Source organism: Melanaphis sacchari, unplaced genomic scaffold (assembly GCF_002803265.2).
Source record: "Melanaphis sacchari strain LSU unplaced genomic scaffold, SCAv2.0 Contig20_pilon_pilon, whole genome shotgun sequence".
NCBI lineage: Eukaryota > Metazoa > Arthropoda > Insecta > Hemiptera > Aphididae > Melanaphis > Melanaphis sacchari.
Genome location: NW_020271042.1, coordinates 459599 through 482155, shown reverse-complemented (window position 1 = coordinate 482155; position 22557 = coordinate 459599). Strand labels below are relative to the sequence as shown.

The 22557-nt window shown below is 25.0% G+C and overlaps 1 protein-coding gene and 3 non-coding genes across 4 annotated transcripts in view; 2 read left to right on the top strand and 2 right to left on the bottom strand.

The window, feature by feature from the left end:
* The window catches only part of LOC112593569 (alpha-mannosidase 2), a 133140-nt gene that overhangs the window by 79528 nt on the left and 31055 nt on the right, over positions 1-22557 (top strand). Inside the window, exon 3 of the mRNA XM_025338028.1 lies at positions 8449-8621. Within this exon, the coding sequence (XP_025193813.1) occupies positions 8449-8621 (173 nt within the window). The remainder of the gene's footprint in view (positions 1-8448; positions 8622-22557) is intronic.
* Positions 4581-4662, top strand: Trnas-uga. Its single transcript has one exon. It is a non-coding gene; the product is annotated as a tRNA-Ser (tRNA).
* Positions 11705-11777, bottom strand: Trnav-uac. The gene has a single exon. It is a non-coding gene; the product is annotated as a tRNA-Val (tRNA).
* Trnav-uac lies at positions 13424-13496 on the bottom strand. Its single transcript has one exon. It is a non-coding gene; the product is annotated as a tRNA-Val (tRNA).

The following is a 22557-nucleotide window of genomic DNA, read 5'->3' as shown; positions in this document are numbered from 1 at the left end:
ACCTAATCTATAATTTATAGTTCAATAAAATGTAATAACTTATAACACTATCACGAAAAGGTAATTTAATCCATTAAGTACAACTAAATTATAATATATTTAATAACATTAAAACCTACTGTTTAAAGTCTTTTGTTATTTAGATTGGAAATAATTAAATATGAAATAGGTATATTACCTAATGGTTTATACCTTCCTATTAACTAAAATTTTATTTAACACATTACAATAATAATTATGCTTTTTTAAATATATGTAATATAAATGTTTTAAAAATACTTATGAATGCATTATATTATAATATTGCAATAATGCATGATCCACCAACTTGAAATCATAATAGGTAGGAAATATTTATAATATTAGTACATATAATTTAAATATACGTCGTATGAACATAGTTATTATAAACATGTGATCTTAAATATCTCATAAATTAATATAGGTACAATATAATAATGATAAAAACGGATCGACCACGAAGCATGTATCTATATCTTACAGGTAATAGGCTATAGCTAGCTCAATTTCATGTAATTAATTTTACTCTGAATTTTTTGATAATAAGTTAACATTAATTGTCAGCTGAAAAATATAATGTGATATTTACAAATTATAAATAAATATAAAAACAAATAAATACCTATTGAGTATAAATAGTATTAAAAGTTATATGATTGATCAGATGAGTTAGTTAATAAAGTCAAAAGTAAAATAGTATATAATATACATAAACATATAGGTATTTATCAATAATTAATGTATATAATATTTTATACCTATTAAAAAATAAGTATTTATAATATTATGCAGGTATAAGAAAATGTTATAATAATAATAATATAAAATTTTACATTTAGTGGTTCGTTGCATTTCTAAATAAATTGACATTACTACTTACGCTGGTCACCGTCACACTGTTAAACGTTTCTTGAAATTTCACGAAAATATAATACGTATGTTAATGCCAATAAAATAGCCGCTCTCTGGAGTACCTATAATATGTAGTTGATGACGGTAAGAAGTTGCGCAGCACAAGAAACCAGAACTGTAGGATAAGAATATCTGACCATACCTATAAGTACTATGGTCACTATAAAATAGTACTGGAACAGGTACTCATATGATGCGATGGACTCTTGCGGCAGCTATATTATATAATATATTACCTATTATTATAATAATTTACGATAAATCTTAAAATATATATTTTATTTTATTTATTTAAGTAATATGATGGGTCATACTTAACTACTTAAGCTAATGCATTTTACTCATAAACGTATCAATAATACTTATTTATGACTTATACTCGTTGAATTATTAATTAGTGTTTAAAATATATTTGTACTTAAGCCCAAATAAATGCATACATAAATATTCATATATAGCAGGAGTGGCGAATCTTTTTCAGGTTACATACCAAAACGTTGAGATCAAATTCTCAACAAAAAAATGCACATGCCAGTAATATATATTCGTAAGTGCATAAAAACAATTTTTTCTCAGGATGGGGTAGGAGTCTTAAAAATTTTTAGCTAATTAATTTTAAATCAGTTGTGTATGTTATTAGTCTAAGATATTTTAATTGAAAACGAGCTATGTATTAATTCCATCCAGTAATAAATTACTCTTTTTTGATTTAAAATAGTTAGGCGTATTTTCACATATTAAGTTTGTTGATATAAAAAATGAATTTATTTGTAATGAATCAATATTTTTAAAAGTAAAAAATTATCTGGAAGCAGTGAAATCCAAAATTTTATAATGATGATTATATTTTTTAGAAATATATCACCATCACTAATATATATAGTATTGGTTGGTATAATATTTTATTTTATTTAACATATGTTATATTACATTTTTACATGTAAGGTACTGCAATACATTTCAATTTTAAGTTTTTTTTGTTAAATAAATGTCTTTTTTAAATTTTTATTGATTTTATTTGTTGTAAATTCTAACTTTAAACACGATATATAGCTGTCATAAACTATATTTTATGTGCAATAAAAATAAACCTAGGTTTTTATTAATATAGGTAAAAAAAAATTTTTAAACGTGTTTTTTCTGAAAATTGTATAGATTTAAAAAAACTTTGAATAAAATTGTGTATTTTTTATTGGTTTTGTCTTGAAAAATAATTCTAGTTACTTTTTCAGATTTTTATTGTATATTTCAGCGAGAATATAATATTATAAATATATGCAAATAAAAAAAAAAATCATTTGGAAATAACTTGTTACTTTTATGTTATAATATTCATTTCATATGAATTCACCTAAATTAGTTTTTTTTAACGATACATTTTTTGAAAACTTAGCGTCGGATGTATAGACATTATTTTATATAATAATATGTATTTATTATTAATATTTTAACGCAGACTAGTATTGCTAGCGAATAATTGATGCATACAATATACTTATCGTTTATATGGATACGTTAAACTGCGTATCTTTTCTGGTTTTCCATGAATTGAATTTATTATTAATCAAACTGTTGATCAATAAAACACACAAATTTATTGGTATTCTTTAATAATGTGCGAATACACGTAGGTACGTGACGTTTAACTACGTTAATATTTTACAAATCGATATAGGCGCGGTGTTTTGCGTGTGTGCACAGTTTTTTTTTTCATCAAACATATCCCATTTATATGATATAATAAAACCGTGTTATTTACCGAGTTATATATGCGTATATGGTATATCAACCACGAGTACCAGACATTTACCATTTATTATAAGTACCAACTCATATCACATATCCACATTTGTACATCATACGGGTGTTATAAGTACCAATAAAATAAATTCTTGTTTTATATAATACTGAGTAATCCGTGAAAAACTCATTACTCATTAATCATTATTATATTATATATTTTTGCATAATTCATTACAAAACAACATTTTTGGAAATAAAATTATATTTTCTGTTTTTTTATCAGTGTATATTTTTTATTTTATATTCCGAAGTAAAATATTATCCAGAAAATTTTGATTTATAAAAGTCAAATCTTAAACAAGTAGTTAATTAATTACAAGTTATAACTTATCAGGTATACTGATAAGTATAGGTATATTACCTATTTATAGTTTAAATAAGTTAAGCATAGTGGATCAACATTTTGCGAGGTACCCCTGCCACCACTCCACTCCGTTAATTAAATATTAAATACTATTATAATTTATAAGTTATGGATAGCTCACAAAATATTCTTCTAAAATTTGATTTTTGTACATAGATCGCCCAGTATAATATATTTATACTTTTTTTAAATATCTACAAAATAGTCACTATTATTGCATTAGTATATTTATTTATCGTAAATACTTATGCGGTCTTTTAGAGTTCTTATAATGTGCTAATATTGCTATTGTGCCAAGTTTTTTTTTTCTTAGTCATACAAAATAATAATATTATTCACTTCAAAATATTAAACTTGAAAATGCGTATTATAATTATTGTCATAAGTCATACTCATAAGTTATGAGTCATTTGTGTTCGAAAATTTGTCAAAATCTTTAATTGTAAATTGTAATTCTTAAAATTAAATTCTTGAAATTCTTAAAATAAATATATACCAATTAATATATTATTTTAATTATTTATATTAATTAAATTGTGCATATTTTCCACATTTTTTAATTATTATAACGAAAAAAAACTTAATCTTAAAAAAAACTTAAATGCATATTGAGCGCATATTTTAAAGATTTTAAGCGCATATTTGCATGCATATTTTGAGTTTTTAATGCATGAACTTCCGGGCCCTACTCATAACACTCGTAACATATAATTAATGCACTAATAATATTATGTAATATTATGTCATATGATATGAATATAATATGATCATATTATTTTAATAGCTGTCCTATACCTAAAATAATTTATTGAAAACTATTAAAATCCAGACTCATAATCGATGGAATATATTTTTAAAACACTTGAAAATATTACTCGTACCGGTGTAGTTAATTAGGTGCCTATTTAATTTAATATTATAATATGTGTGTGTAATCGAAGAAATTTATCAGTTCTGCTAGATTTTAATTATACCTATCTAATATTATTATTATTAATTCTATACATTTTAACAGCGGTCATAAGCTTAGTTTATTTTATAATATTCTATCTCATTTAATAATAGGAATGAGAATAAATAATAAAAAATAATAAATAGGTTTTCAATATCTAAACTAAGCTTCACAATATAAAGACGATAGTTTAAACTATAAAATTTACTGCAAGACGCAAGTATACAATTTTTAGATTATGTTTTCTTTCCTAGAAATAATTTTATAAAAAATTGTAATTTCGTCATATTTGAATTTGAAATTGAAGCACTAACAGTGCTAATTGATTATAAATAAGTTATAACCTTTATTATACAATGAATTTCAAATAAATTTATAAAAATATTTCAGTACAATATCATATTTTAGCATTTTACGATTTAATATGAAGTTGTATTTTATACAAAGTTAGTGTTCAATAAAAAATTTAATTTTTAAAAGTACACCTCTCGATAATAATTACGATCGATTTTAGCAAGTTTACCATCCGCTGCGGTGTCCGAGTGGTTAAGGAGTTGGACTTGAAATCCAATGGGCTCTGCCCGCACAGGTTCGAACCCTGTCCACAGCGAAGTGGTTTCCGATAATTTTTTGCAGTTTTTTTGCAATTGTTTTAATTTTTTTTTATTCATATTTAATATATTATTTTACAGTAAATTATCTATTTCGTTTGTCAATAATTTACAGTTCTATTTTCAATTTTTATTGATATAATTTCATTAACTTATATAATAGTAAGATTCATGTAATACCTATGCATTACTTATACGTCCTATACTTTTGAACTACTATATTTTTATTTTTTACATGCTATACAATATTATTTCAACAAATACTTTGTACTATCTTTGGGTTTAATATTTAATAGGTGTTCTATACAAAAAAAGAAAAGTTATTAATGTAATTCAGTTTAAATTTATTTATTTCATTTGATTAACAATAACAATTTAAATTAATTTTAAAAATTGATTGGTACATACAAATAATACGTAGTATAACTATTAATTATTTTCTTCAAAAAAAATGTTTATAAAAATAAAAATATTATTTTTATACTTTATTTTTTGACCTCCAAAATATGGTTTTTTTTTATGCAAAAAACAACTGTTTCTATGAACTTTGTGTTTCATAAATTGTAAATATATCTTACTCTCATTTAACTTTATACATTAGAAACATTTGAAAAAAATATGTAAAATAATAAAAATCTTACCTCTAATTATTATTATTATTATTATTATTATTATTATTATTACTATTAATATTATTTGCAATTAATTCTTTGAATTACTTGTTTTTAAAATGAATATTTATTAAGATATATTTTTAATTTTATCTTGAGTTTTTAATAAAAATATATTCAATTTTTTCTGCTTTTATTTTTTATTTTAGGTTTTTTCATAGGTTGTTGTTTTATATAATAGGTACTAGCTGAATTACTCAGCTTCGCCCATGTGTAGTTTATGCTTTCTCAAAATAATTGTAATGACAAAAAAAATTAAATTGTAAATAATAGATCACTCGTAAAAGTATTTGGTAAAACCTTGTGAAAAAAAAAAAAAACTGGAAAAATGTTAAATAATGTCATCATAAACTTGGAATTATCTAAATAAAATCCCTCCTCCCCTACCCTCGGACAAAAAAAATAAATAGGAAAATCTGGCCAACGTGCAGGTAACATTAAGGAAGGTATTTCGAACAACTCTGTGAAAAAAAATTGGAAAAATGTTAAATAATCTCATAAAGTGGGAACATAAAAAAAGGCCTATTATTATTATATATGTATAAAGATTATTTTGTATATTAAAATATACAAAATAAATTATTTATATTTTATCATTTTTTATTATTTGAATTTTATTTATTATTTAATCAGGTGACTACTAATTTTTCTGCTGAAGCTATAACTTTTTGCATACTATTGTATCATTTGCCAATTAGTCTTAGTCATTTTTTTTTTTTTTTTTTTTTTATCTAAAGGTGATAGCTCAAAAACAAAATGATATTTTCATCTTTTATCCACCATAATGTTATGATATCTAGTGAACAGATAGATAGGTATATATAATACACTAAATATTATAAATTTTCAGTTTTCATGTTATAGATCCAAATGTCGTGCTGTAATGATGCTTATTGAGTATTACGTATTTATACGTATATGGTACTTACTGCAGTAATGCGCGTACAATAATATTTTTAATATAAATATTAGGTATAAAAATAATAATATGATATCGTTTCGAAAACGAGCTGTATATAGGCATGGCCATTTTCGACTAAAAACGTACCCTTCTCTTTTCGGCCGATTTACTTTTCGACCAAAACAAAATTTTATGTAATATATGTAAAACAAATAAAACAATTGTATAATTTTCGTAAAATTAGGGGAATTATATAATTATGTAACTTTCAAAATGATTAAATGTATAAAATGCTTAAAATGTTGTAAAATAAAATGTAGATAATTATTTAAAATATAAGAATATCTATGTAATAACATTGTTTTTATATTAATGTCATAGCATGTAATATCTATAATATTATATAAAAAATAAAATTTAAACTATATGGATAGGTTTTTGACATGTTAACATAAAAATAATGTTAATTTATAGATATTCTTACATTTCAAATCATTTTCAAAGTTATATAATTATATATAGTTGCCTTAATTATTTACAAAAATTATATACCAATTATTTTATTTTTTTACATATATTATATAAAATTTTGTTTTGGTCGAAAAGAGAAGAGTACGATTTTGATCGAAAAGGGAATCGAAGTTTTTTTTAGTTAGGTCGAAAAGTGAATCGGCCGAAAAGGGAAGGATATGTTTTTGGTCAAAAACGGTCTCGCACGGCTGCATATTATAGTCGACGCAAATAAATATACGGGCTGCTATTAACTACGAATATATACATTTGAAAATAAAAATATAAACACCTTTGCGACTAAGAAATATCCGTTCATAAATTCGATCAGAGAACGGTAAATAATAAAATAATATGTGTATAATAATATACTAGTACTCCAGCCACTCCAGATGTCGAAAGAAAATATTGGTAGGTAAAGCATTAAAATTTAGCGTCTCTGTATTGGCGCGTGATAGAATAAATAATAAATTGTATTACGTATAAATGCGTACCGATTATTTGCGATCTTAATCCACTTGTTTGCATTGATTAATATGACATGCCGAGCCGCCTGCGACTCGTTTATCGCGAGGCCTTATAATCCTTACGACGATTCACCGCCACAATGGTTTCGGTTAATTGAATAATACCATCCCTTGATATTATGCAGTGTATGCCGCGCGGAGTGGTTGCTCGGTGGACTGTGCAATCATTTGATTATACGATTATATGTAAATCTAATTGAGCTCATTTTATATTATTATGTACACGATATAGTATACCTGCAGTATAGTATTATATATATATATATATATATATATATATATATATACATGAATAAGTTTACCTGCAGCTGTTTTTGTGCGCACGCAAAACGAGTTATTAATGTTATTATTATATTAGAATATATTCTCAATTTGTTTAACTTCGTCTCTCGAGACTTATGCCGTTTTCAAGATTTGATTATTATATTATATTTGTTTAATTTTTGAACAGCGGAATAACGTGCGCTTTTAGGGAGACTTCAAAAATCTTTGTAAAATATAAACAATAAAAATAAACACTGATACACAAGCACCAACTAAACATACTTTATGATATTAAATATTCATTTTAATATGCATCTGAATCGTCTAAAACTGTATTGGTAGATATATTGTATTTATATGATTATTTATATTAACATTATATACGTATATTATAATATTATTATTCGTAAGCATTTTTAACACTACAGCAGTGCACCACGTTGTTATTGTTATTATTTCGTTGATATTCAAAGTGTTATTGTTAAAATAAATTTATAAAGATTTACTAGATAGAAGTTGAACTTAAGAATTTTTTAAGTGTACTTATACATAGACCGACAGCGCAGTGAATGAAAGGAAAAAATATAACTTACGCTCAAAGCAATTTGTGTGTTCTCAGATGATAAGAGCTTTTTCATAGATTTAAGGAGTCAGAGTTTTTGACACACAAAGAGCCCGAAGAAAATAATAATAATATTTTCTATGCAAATGTTGTACATTGGTTTATCTTTCTCACTAACACTAACACAAACACACACGACCATCTCTCTTGCAAGACACTTCGTATTTTTCATCTGTTTTTATTAAACATTATATTATTACAATTTTTTTTATTATTATTGTTGTTAAGTATAATAATAATAATAATAATAACATTATGAATTATAATATCGTTTCCGTTCTTTTTTTCAGATCATCGTAGTGCCCCATTCGCACAACGATCCGGGATGGCTACGAACGTTCGAAGGCTACTATCATTTGCAGACAAGCAAAGTGCTGAACTATATGGTGGAAAAAATGACAGTATTAAAAAACATGACGTTCGTTTGGTCTGAGATATCATTTTTGGCGCTTTGGTGGGAAAGGTAATACCTACGTCGTTCATAATACTCCCTGTTATAGTCCCTACGTGAACATAATATACATTGCAGCTATATATATTCGTCTAAAGCAATTACTCTTATTATGTGTGTATACACCCTATCCCATTACTTATATGCGTCTTGTCCAGTTTTCTGACACAAAACTATACATTTGTTTCTGGACATTTCGAGTATCGTTATTCGTTGAAGTTTCAGTGCTTAGGCGAATGGCGAGGGACCCTCTTCATCGTATCAGCACTGCTCACCATATTATATATATAGGTAAAAGGTACAGCAGTTAATCACCAAAAGTTTTCACAATACTGTTATTTATTAACGTGGCCGGTATTCCAGTATCTGTGCAGCGCATTATATATAGTGTGATCGATGTACTATAACCAGGCAATGGAAAACGTTTTGACGTAATCTATACATTACAAAAATTATATTCTTACAATAAATATTGGTATATCTAAATATTTTTTTTTTTTTAATTTAAAAACAAACATCGCCGAAGATAATAATTACCAGTGCTTACCATAAAAAATTTAAAAAAGTATATTCTTATTTTAGGCTAAATATAAAAATTAAATTTTTTTTTCGTTTTTACGATTATCCGCTATCGGTTTACGATTCAAAAAACAAATAAATAAGAACTTTTCTGTAAAAGACCACAAAAAATTTTCACTAAAAATCGAAACAGTGATAGCGCATAGATGAGTTTATGAGTTTATTTGGATATTATAAGAAAATTCAAACAAATTTGTTCCTGAGTAAATTCATGGATCATCAATTTTATATAGTAGGTTAGTAGGTATTATAATTTATGATACTCTAACCGATTTTCTAACTGTTCCATTTCTGTTAATCGATAATGTATAGTGTATATGCCCCAACGTTAGTCGTGGTATTGATGACTATTATTCATCTGATATGTCCTCATAGCTCATGAGTTGTAATAATACGATTTCTCATATTATATGTTTCAAGGTTTGTTACTGTAGTTATATTATTATTTATTTTCGGACTAAAAATAAAATAATTGCATGTTCAATCTTTTTGCAGTGCCGTAGTATATACATTCTAAGTTATGTTATTAACAAAAATATGAAGTAACGTTTCAAATTTAACTCTATAAAATAATAATTAATATCATATTTCTATGACGTACAATATTTTAAGATTTTAATTATCATTAAACCGTTATAACTTATAACTTATAAATAGTGTACGAATAACATTGAAAGCTTAATAAAAAACTAGAATTTTTAAAATTAATCAAATTATACGCAATATTAATTATTATCAACATATTATCTATAATGTACTCTGTTCTTCCTTTTATAATGTATTATAAGTTATAATTTACGTTTTACTAGGTACCCGATTTATTTTAAATAAATATTGTAGATTACCACGATTTTATAAAAAATTTCATTATACTATCCACATGAATAATTTAGTATATTTAACCAACTAGAAAATCGCTAGAAATCTTATAGCTATATATAAACGCGTTTGAAACTATATTTTACATTAAAAAATATGTTTTCTTTTTAACGCAACTAAATCATATTATATAGGTAGATGCACCATGAAAGAAAATGTTCATATTATATATAATATACTAATAATAGTATATCCATATAATTAATGTATAAATAACCACCACCGTTAATGTTGTGTAGGCATATACTCGTAACGACGTTGTCTATTTTACATTCAATGTTGTATATAGCATCTATAATATGTATTTATAGGTACTTGCTATAATATCGTGGTTTCTCAGATCTTATGAGAAAAATTTTGTTGTATATACATTTCAAGTTCTTTGAATGAAAATCATTGTATTTTTATTAATCTTTATATTCCTTTATAGAAATGAAAAAAGAAAAAATTGAAAATATAGCTTAAAGTTAGTTTAAATGTTTTGAAAATTTCGTTGTGTGTAGAAAATAATGGAAATAACGGAATGTTTCAAGTTTATACAGTTAATACAGTTAACTGTTCAACAAAAACAATAAAAATTATTCGATGAAAAATCGTTATTTTATGTTTGCAAAGTATATACTATTACATCATAATTTGAATTGCAAGCTAAAAAAAAAGTTAATGTGACCTTATGATATTTATTTAAAATACTTTCTTCTACAAAATTATATAGCTTATTAAAAATCAAAAATGCATCAGGGAACTTAAGTCGATGAGGCCTAATTATTTTGCCTAGTCATTCCACTACTCACTAGTAGATCATAATATAGCGTCGTTTATTTATACGGAAATAGGTGGCAAGATAGCTAATAAAATAAGCTTTCCTAAACGTATACGTACAATGATCATTATTATAATTTTTAAATCTAACAACTAACCCTGTAGGACAATAACGTCTAGATTTCTACACCATTGTCACGATGCATCGTAGACAACCTATAATACTGTTCTTTTTGCTTGGTCATTATTAAAATATTATTACATATATTTGATGCATTTTATAAAATAACATCACAATATTATTTATTCAGTGTCGCGATGAGATTTTTTTTTTCGTGTCACGCCCGCTAGATTCTGCACTTTACGTCGTTCGGTTATATTTTACGAGCTCATAAAAACGATTTCGTTTTTGAATCGTTCGATTATAAATATTGAACTTTCGTTCTGAATTGTCATTTATACGATCATAATACGTGTACGTTATTTTAATGACGCGTAACATAAAAATCTAATTCTTATAGAGGGCAGATCTTATACGACATATTCCAGGATCATTTGATGTAAGCTCGTGGGTGTTGTGCAGTGTAACATTATCTGAAAGCAATTATTATCAAGTCAATAGTCATTGAACCAATTGTCGATGGGGACATTTTTATCGGATTTTCTCATGAATCAATTTTTTGTTTTAAAGCTAAGTGCAAAATATTAACTATCGTAATATTATTTTTGTTTCAATTTATTTTTTTTTTTTTTAAGTTCCTTAAGTTCCTTTATACGTAATAGCGGTATCTATAAAATAATCAAACAAATAAAAAGTTAGATAAATTGTGAATTAGTTTTTAAGAGTAACGTAACAAAAAAGTGCAAAAAATTTGTGATTCCGGCCAGGATCGAACTGGCGACCTTCTGCGTGTAAAGCAGATGTGATAACCACTACACCACGGAACCCGCTTACAATCTCCTAACGTTTGTACATTACTTAAAGCACATGATAGAATAAAATTTAATATTAACTATTTGCAATTTTTAATCGTTTTAATTTTTTTTTATTTTATATACAACTATTAGAAGTATTCAGATATTTTTATGATTAATATAATGCTAAATGTTGTATACTATTTTGTATAACTGAAATACAATTTTATTTTTTTGTTAGGTATAGTTTACACTTATCACTAGTTATCATTGAAAAAATATTTTTACTCTACCTGTTGACTTTTTTTAATTTATAAAATGTCTCCTTCCTTGGAACATTATTTAGCATATAGGTACTTTTGTATTATATAAATAATAAGTTCTTACCTACTCTAAAAGCTTTAGAAAATGCATAGGTAATAGGTAGTATAGTATACCTATTATTATTATATTTATATGTATAAGTACGCGTGGTACACAGGTACCTACTCATACTTCTTATTTTATTAAAATTTAGCCAAATAATCATCTACCTAAATATTTGCCAATAGGTATAGTTTTCTGAAGCTTAAATGAAAAAAAAACTATTAGTATATACTATAAAATATAATATAATATGTAAATCCGTATTTACTTAACTCTCGGAAACATAACCTAACTATAATATCAATTTATATTTCAAATATGAAATAACTACAATTAACTCTATAATAGTATAATAGGTACCTACCTACTTTGTAGTTTATAACTAACATTTTTTAATTGGATTTTATCTAGTGAATTATGATTCTATAAAAAATAACACTATAAACTAATCCATGATAAAAAAAAAAAGTATTTAGATTCATAATATAAACGATTATCAACCTTCACTAAAATTTGTTACGATAATACTAAACTTCAACTGACTTCAATCTCTGTTGATTTATTTTTGAATTATAAAAAACTATATAGGTATTTAATTAAAATGAATAATTAAATTTAATAATATTCAATTTTAAAATGAAACTTACAGTATCATGGGCACAATATTTATTTTTGCGCTTTTATTCCATCACTAAAGTACAAAAGCCGAAAATAAATATGCATTTTTGATCTATTGAAAAAAATTTGCGCTGTTGGATTTCACCGCATTGAAACAGACATTCTAAATAACAATTTATTTACTGCATTAACGTATTGAAAAATAAAATTATTTGTCTTGAACAATTTTAATAGTAGTGTTAATGAAAATATCTAATTTTATTTTGGTAGTAATTTTATTATTATTTTATCTTTGTAATAATAAAGAAAACTTAAAATAAAAGAATGGTAAATATAATATAATCTGATATTGGTCAAAATGCAGATTTGATTAACACAACATCTGTAACATTAGTCAATAGTCATAACTCGCATTAGGTAGGTACATTATATATTTGTTACTGATATGTATGTATAAATTTTAATATATTTTTTTTTATTATTATTTATTTAATTTAAATGTATTATACAACAGAAATGGGCATAGGTTTTATTGCAATTCGTGAGTTTATAAAATAAATTTACAAAATTTTGTATTATATGCGTATTACATGTAAAACAATTAAATAAACAAATCGTGATCTAAAAAAAAAAAAAATTAAAAAAGAATAATAACATTTGAAAATAAAGGATTGAATAAGCAAGCAAAAACTAAATGATTCCGGCCAGGATCGAACTGGCGACCTTCTGCGTGTAAAGCAGATGTGATAACCGCTACACCACGGAACCACGTTGAGAAAATAGGTTGATACAATGTGTGGTAACATGCAAGGCCAAAATGTGTATATAATATTGTCGTATACTTACTATAGATATCTTTTTACTTAGAACTTTTGAACACCAAATTGTACATTTGGATTAATTCAAGTGGTGCAAATACTGTAAATTTTTTCTTTTATCCCAAAAATTTTTTTGTTATTTTAATAGATTACAAATCATTTTTTGTATGCTTTACAAGATATCGAAATTGATACGATAATGGTAATACAAAATAAAACGAATCAATACATTTTAATATCAACTAATTTTATGTGTTAATGGTATAGTTGTAATAGACGGCATTAGTGAAATAGGTACAATGATAATCATATGATATATTTAAATAAGTACTAATTATTCGCACGAAATTTCACTAGGTACATTCTAAAAGATTCCCCCATCTGCAAGAAAGTTTTTTTTTTTTACAGAAAAACTTTGAAATTTAAATAAAATCAAACTAAAAATAATTTCCACAAATAAAAATGGGATCGGTAGTCTCGTGATACACGCGTATAGACCAAATACGTTTATGTGTGCGAGTTTAACATAAGTAAAACGATTGTATGCCACACGTTTATTATAATGTGTTTTATTTGTACATAATATACCAAATATGCACTTTGTTTATATATATATATATATATATATATTTAATGTGTGTGAGTAAAATTTGTGGAGACCATATCGCGGGTGTTTACTGAGCGGTCGATTTGACTGGGTGAAACGTGGCGGTTGGCCTTTGCGGTAGCGGTGGTATACATACACACAATGCGTCGTCGGTCACACAAACGCCATTTAATTGAAAAGCCGTCCGAGCAAATAAATTCGGGCGACCCCACGTATTTTAATTAAACCCGATAACGGCCCCCGATCGTCATCGTGGTCGTCGTCGAGCACCGTACTCGGCTGCAGGGTTGGGGTATGATGCGTGCACCGATATCTGCACACTGCAGGTATTATATATTATTTATATTATATAGTACAATAATTAAACTAAACAATAGTCGTCAATCGACGAGAATTAATAATGCTATGAATATACTTACATACCCGTGGAACGTCTATGTATAAAATAGGATGACCGGTGACCACTAACTATTCAAGAACTTCTGAAACTACGTAGGACAAAAATAGCTTTTTTATCCGCTCCTAAACAATATTATTGTAATCAACTTCCCTTATTATATTATTGTCTTTGGCGCGAAAATATTCATTGTTAAACCAACGCCTCATATGATGCGATATAAATTATATAGCATAGTTGTATAAAACGTATAAGACTATAAACATATTTTGAACAACAAGCAAGATATGACGACCTATGTAATTTGACGACTCTCGTGTGTAGAGGCTTTTATTTGCTCAGTCAGTAGATTTTACGTGAACGTAGTGAAAAGAGTACCTGTAACAGTGTAACGTCTAAATATAATCTTAACATGGTTTTTAATGACGAAACCCGTACGTTAAGATTCTTAATTTTTATTTATATTCTTAAACAACTATAATTAATTGTCTACAAACAAATATATACCTTGACCATCGTAATTACTTAAAAAAAAATAAAATTGGAACTTAATTTAATACATTATACGATATAAACATATATAAATTGTTATAAATATTGAAAAAATGTCATTGAAGAACCGATTTCTTTAGGTACTCCACTTGAGCCCATATGATTGTCATTAACATGAGTCAGTCGTGTAGTGTATAGTGTAACATCAACCAACTTATGTATTACATAGCAGCTCGGTTTGTCTCTCATCTACTTAATTTATATAATTCCTTCCTATTATTGATATCAACAAACAGCGTCATAGTAGGTTATAACTAATTTAATATAATATATCATTTAAGGATATAAACAAAAGTTCATTTCTTAAGTTTACATAGGTTATTATTGAAATGTAATTATTATTCTTTATTTAATTTCAATATATTGTGGTAAAAACTTTAAAAAATCATCCAAAAATAATTGCTATTATACCTATACTAATATTTAATTATAAGTAAAATTGAATAAGATCATACTTGACGAATTATCCTAATAATAATTAGTTGCCGGTTGTGTATATTAATGCGTACTTATTTTATATTGTAATAGATTAGAGTATATCCTAGTAGTATTATAACTGTTAATAATGTATGTTTTTAGTAAACTATAAAAATATTATAAAGATTTAAGAGAAGCCACGGCATGCGAACGTTTTTTAAATAATTATCATTGCTCATTTTAAGTACATATTTTTCAAATAAAAACATACATTCTTAATAATATAGTAGTAATATTAGAACAGAGGCTACATAGTATTGAGAATAAATCTGTGAGTTAGCTGTCGACTGCAAGTGCATAAATGTTGGTAACATTTCCTTATGTTTCGATCACTAATTATATATTTTTTTTAACGATCATTAACTATTTATACGGTTCATAAAAAATAAATTTGATTCTATTATTTCAAATCATATTTCTGTTAAAAATATTTCCTTCAACTATGCAAGAACAAACTTTTAATTTATTTTATTTTTGACTTTTGGTAAACGCCCAAATCCAAAATATTGTATTATGGTATATTGTTATTGCCCTGCCCGTCCTCAATTACGTTTAATGAATAACGAGCAATTTCCTAAACCAATTCATTCAAAATAGAATATTAAATACAAATTATTGAAACATTTATGTTTGATAAAATTATTTTAACTAACAATAACACGCAATGATTATTAATCAATTATTATTAATCAATAATATTGATAAATTTAGGTATTATGACAACAACATTAATATTAATGCATAATATGTAATTAGATATTGATTTGAATAAATATTACGTGTTTGTTCACTAGCTGTAACAAGATAGAACATCGTTGACCCGTCGCGTAGTGTAATTTAAACCAAATAACGAAAATAAAAAAATTAATTAAAATGCGCATTATACATAATTACAATAATTATTGTTTATCTTTTTTATTTTAATACACATGGTTTTTTTTTTTTTTTTTGAGACAATTTTTTTCATTGGATATCTAGATTCTAGATGAATTTATAATATATATGTATATATATAAAAAATCAGTTTTATGGTCCGCAAAGATTTGGAGTTGTCTTTTAAACCCTCTATACGATTATAAATAATAGATACACATACATTTTATTAAATTACAAATTTGGTTTTAACGTCAACCATCGCATTAAAATATATGAATGTAATTAAAATATTTTTTTTAGCTATGATGTATGGATAAATTTAAATGATAAAAAGAACAATTAAGAAGTACTCGAAATACACAAATAAAATGAAACTTTATTTCAAACCAAATTTTTGTGTACCTATACTAAAAACTGTAACCAAAGTTTTTTTTTTCTTTTAAACATCACCGAGTTGTATAAATTATTTAATTACAGTAATATTACAAAATTTATCACAAATTATCATTAATAATTTTACTTGTGCAATTCTTGTTAATCTTTATATACAAATTTTCATACTTGCAACGACGTCCTAATATGTATTTATATATTATTATATTTTTATTTTCATAAATCTGAATCAATGTTTACCTCTTCGGCATTTATTCAAATCTTGTTTGAGTGTAGAAAAAGTACGTTGTAGATACGTTAAGTTCAAATCATCATAATAATATTATTATTCAATATACATAGTATAATACATATTATATATTACACCACATGGAAGATTATCTCTTAAACTATATTGCTTTTGTTGTATAAGCAATAACATATGCAAAATGTATGGCATAATTTAAAAGTGAAAACTAAACTTCGTCGAAAGCAATTTATCTTCAAATAATTTAAATAGAATTATTTTTATAATTAAAAAATATTACAATTAAACAAGTTTAGTCGGGAATTAGTTTATTTAACAATTTTATGATTTTACCATTATGTACCTACCTATGTTTTTTTAGTGTCAATAAAGTTTGAAGTTATTAAAATTAATGTATTCTGCAGACTTTTTACATAAAAGTAAAGAGTATGCGATTTCCCGTATGAATAGTGATTAATAATTTCTAGTGAAAAGTTCTAAGTTTTGATTAAACAACTATTTAATAGATATATTTATAAATTATGCGGTTTTATAATTTTTATATTCTTACATTTAAAAAATGATAAAATTTGAATTGCAAAGATGGATAATAATATAGGTATACGGAAAATATATGAGCTCGATAAAATTATTTAATGAGTATTTATATATAAAATGTTCTTATATTACAATATTATATGTAAAATTAAGGTCTGGGAAAATTTGAAGTACATTTTTTAATTTATTTTATATAAGTGTAACCATTGGAATTATATTTACCGAAAATGCATTTGCGTTTTTTGTAGACAAAAGTCTTATTACTCATGTATGAATCAATGTATATATTGTATGATGTCAAATATCAACCAAAGTTAAAATTACAGTTATGTAAAATATGGATTATATAGCCTATCATCTGCCTATATTATAAACAATATTATTACACATAAAGTTAAAAGTAATTAAAATAATGTATTTTTTACTGTGTACACATAACCACGCGTGTTAAATATTATTATAGATACGTATATTATGTTAATTTGGAAAACACGAAATAATAGAACCCACAGTTATTGTCGGTGTGTTTAAGTCTCATATAAGCTTAAAAACTTTTTAAGTATGCATTCGGCATCAAAACAAGCCCGTAAAAGTTTTACACGTTTTGAATTTCAATACTACTGCAGATATATAATACCATCGTCGTTAATTCCAGTGGGCTTAAATAATTATTTCTGAGCCCCGAGTCATGTATTCTTTTGGTTTTCGACTTTTGTTGAGTATTTATATATTTAATAAAATGATATAATATATACGAAACTAGAACTTTTGAATGGCCACCTTTTTTTAATTAGTATCTGTTAACAACTGTATTTAGATTTCAAATTTAAACATGAATCATAAATTATCACATTATTATATTATATTATATGAGTAGGTATTAGTATAGCACATAAACATCGCACTATATAGCTATAAAATATTAAAATATCTATTAAACTATGATAAATGCCTTTCTTTGTTGTCTCTGCCTCTTTCTTTTATGTGCTAAAATTGACCTACAATATAACTGTTGATTAAAACAATATTATATTCGTAGGAATGATATTATTTGCTGTATTTCATGACATAACAAAAAAAACTGCTTATTTTTTATGATTATAACGCGATTCATTAATGAAAACATTTCACAGTCATATTATACATAAGCTGATAAATTATAATATATTTATATATTTATAATATACCTAAGCTATATTATAATCATTACTTTATCATCATGGTTGGTAAATTACTATAATAATGATAATACAAATGCCTGTTTTAAATTAAATCATCTTCGAATTATTATAATTGACTTTGTTATCCAATTGGTATTAATCTTGATTTAAAACACACCTCAAGTTTAGTATTAATGCATTAATTAACTATACTAATATTATCTAGATATTGAATATATATGCGTAGAGCTTAAAGTAAATTGTTCTATGAGATTATCAATAAGGGTATTAACTTAAGAATCTTTGAAATGTGTGGTAGTTTAAATTATTTTAAATTTTAAATAAGAAATTGTATTTTTAGTTATATATGGTTATTTTTTTATATGAAATAATAGTAATAAAATATTGAAATGAATTCAATATTTAATGAACTCAGAAATTCTTTGAAATAAATCGTAGAATAGAAATTTTGTTAAAAGGACAATATTTAATTTTTTTTTCTTAAAAACTTAATTTTATCACACGAAATGACAAAAAACTGGGGACAATTGATTTTATTATTAAAAGATCTATCTTACATAAATCACTGGTAACAATATTATAATAAAGCACTAATCTAATTTAAAGTAATACGATTTAATGTGGTATGATTGCGCTCGAAAGTGTGTAATGTGTATATATCTCATGTGTGTACTCTCATATAATAATTCAATAAATAAAAAAATTTTCTGAAAAAAAAAATTTTTTTTAATGATAATTTTAAGGCTACATAAAATATTTTGTTGTATAGATAGTTTTGTTAAATAAAAGTGTATTAAATGAGTATTCACTGTATGTATTAAAAATAATAAAAAAATAAAACCATTTAAACAATTTTATATAAAACCAAAATTTCTTTTTTTAAAGTTACTTTATTGAACTTGAAAATGTTGATAATTTATCAAAGATAACATTTGTTGTCATTCTATAATTAAACTTCTATTTTAGGTTGTAATAAGGGCATTGTGAATCTGCAAAAAAAAAAAACCAAAGTATTGTTAAAATTTTACTCATGGATGATGGTGATAGCGTACAGTTTTTTTTTTTTTAATCAGAAACAAAAGATAAAAATAAAATGTTTCAAAACTTTAATTTTATAAAAGTAGATACTTAAAGTCGTAGTGGTTTTCTAGTGTATGCAGCTCAAACGATGTAGAAATACAAAAGACATTTTAGCAATGACATTATTACAATATTATTTTTTGAGAAAAGTAGGTCTAATGTATATATATATATATTTTTTTTTTCTTTTGTGTATTCGTACACATTTAAGAGGAAAATTGAAAACAGTTTGCAGCTTCCTGAAAAAAAAAAGGAAACAATCTAGCAGTAGATAAAACTGTTAAGTCCGACGACAGGTACCTATATATATTTTATACAGTAAATAAGACCAGTTATTTATAGCTGCAGGACCAAAGGAAAAAAAATAATACCCTTCAAATGCTTCGGTCCAGAACTCATTTGCATTTGGGTCTTGACGGGATGACACACGCGTGGCAACAAATTGGATTTTTAAAGTTTTGGCCTTTGCCAAACGGTCGTAATAAACACAAGCTTATGGATATGAATACATAAGTAGTGGCGGTGACAGTATGGTAAATCAATGACGTATAATACAATGATTTTTTTCAAATGTTTCTTTTAAATCGTTCTCTTGTTCCCGCTGTTTTTTTATATTAATAATATAAGTGGTATAATATTTCACCTATAGGTATATTAATTATATGATTTATGCTATTAGAAGACATGGGAAGGGTAACAAGGACGGTGGATGATGGTATTACATTTTAGATAAAAGTATGATAGTTATCATAGTGTATATTTACTATATTTATCACAATTATCATCATTATGTATTCTAAAATAACATAATATTCATCCAATATAATAATGTATTATTTCGTATTAATTATACGTGTATGTCACAATAGGTAAGTAACTAAAATGTCTAAACTAACGCACGTTATTAAGTTTTATACATTTTTTTACATAATATTAATTATGTGCCTATTATATTTTTTGACTTTTTGGTGCGTTGTGAATAAGATTTTTGAAAATCTTATAACACATTTAAATTCATTAACTTCATATTCAAGTAGACTATGAATTATGAGCGTGTGTAATATTATAATATCACAGTATATACAGGTTGCTACTATAATATTTAATACCATCTATAGTATTTTCCATTTATTTGTAATTTATTTACATTTTGGATAGTAAAAAAAAAAAATGTCGTTAGAAGATTATATACGTATATGACTTAATCGTTATAGAATTATTAATGTAATTAAAAGTGATTAATGATGTTGATTTATCTAATTTATTTTTATAAATAAATACATAGATTTTTTCGATTTATTTTCAAGTGAATATTTTCCCGTGTTCTTTTTTCACGTAGATTTTATTACCCCATTTTTCTTCATAGATTCGAAATTAACACCATAACTTTTTCACGTACCCTATCTTAGCACCAATTCTAAGAATTATTATCTTGAAAACCGATTTATATAAGTGATACCTTTAAAACGAACGGTTCGGAGTGACAAACGAGTTTTTCGTTTCAACTCCTGCGGCATTAATTAAACAAAGTTAAACAAATAGTTTTCAGGACTGCTGTGGTTTCCATGTTCCTCTCGGTTCAGATTCATTGCCACATTATATAATATAGCTAAATTCATAAAAACAACATCGTGGTCGGTTTTTAACAACACCTGCAGGTTGTTGACGCTAAACAAATAATAAATTACCGTTTTTTTTTTGTCGATTAATCGGATTTCAATCGAAGAATAATATAAATATTTCTCGATAAAATACATATTGTTTAGCGGTCTAAGTATATTATAATTATTTTACGCTCTACTCGATTGAGTGTACATTCAAAAATTGAAATATTAAGTACCTACATGTCGTTTTAATGTTATTATTAATAATATACCATTATATTTTATCGTAGGAATTAAAATGAACTATTTTTATTGTCAGCTAAGAATCAGATAAAATGTGTTATTCCTGCGTTGTAAACCACACGATCTCCCACGAGAATTCACTAATTCAGAGTGCCGAAACAATAATAATAATAAACTATTAGGTTCTATTTTATACACGCAGTCTTACACCGCATTAACTTAAATAATTCCTAAGGAATATTATCTGTACATTATAATATTATTACAGATAATTGATACCAAATGTTAAACTATAGATTATATCAATAATAGATTGTTTTATTTTTTATGAAAATTCATCGTCTTATAGACAATTTGATAACTTGATATGTATACTCGCCACTCGGTAATTTGATTTTAAATTGCCAATACTTTTTTGACAACAGAAGGAAAAAACATTAAAATACTTTTCCTACCTTTATACAAATTTCTAGTTTCACCTGTGTATTTCTATACAATTTTAACCGTTATTTTTTCAACATTTGTATAAAAAGTGTTGACAATTATCTATTTTGTTAATTAAATAAGTATCTACATTATTTTTTGTCGCATAATGTTTAAATATAAATAACGGTACACAAAAACTAAGATTCACCCGCATTATCGTCAGCCATAATTAGGTTGTATATGAACGTTTTATGTGTTTTGCATTAATGGTAAAAATTCTTATTCCAATCACATAACAAATATATTATTCGAATAGATTAGATTATTACCTTTGTTTGATGGTATGATCTTGTGAGAATGCTTGAAAGTAAAAATTTTCAAAAATAACGTG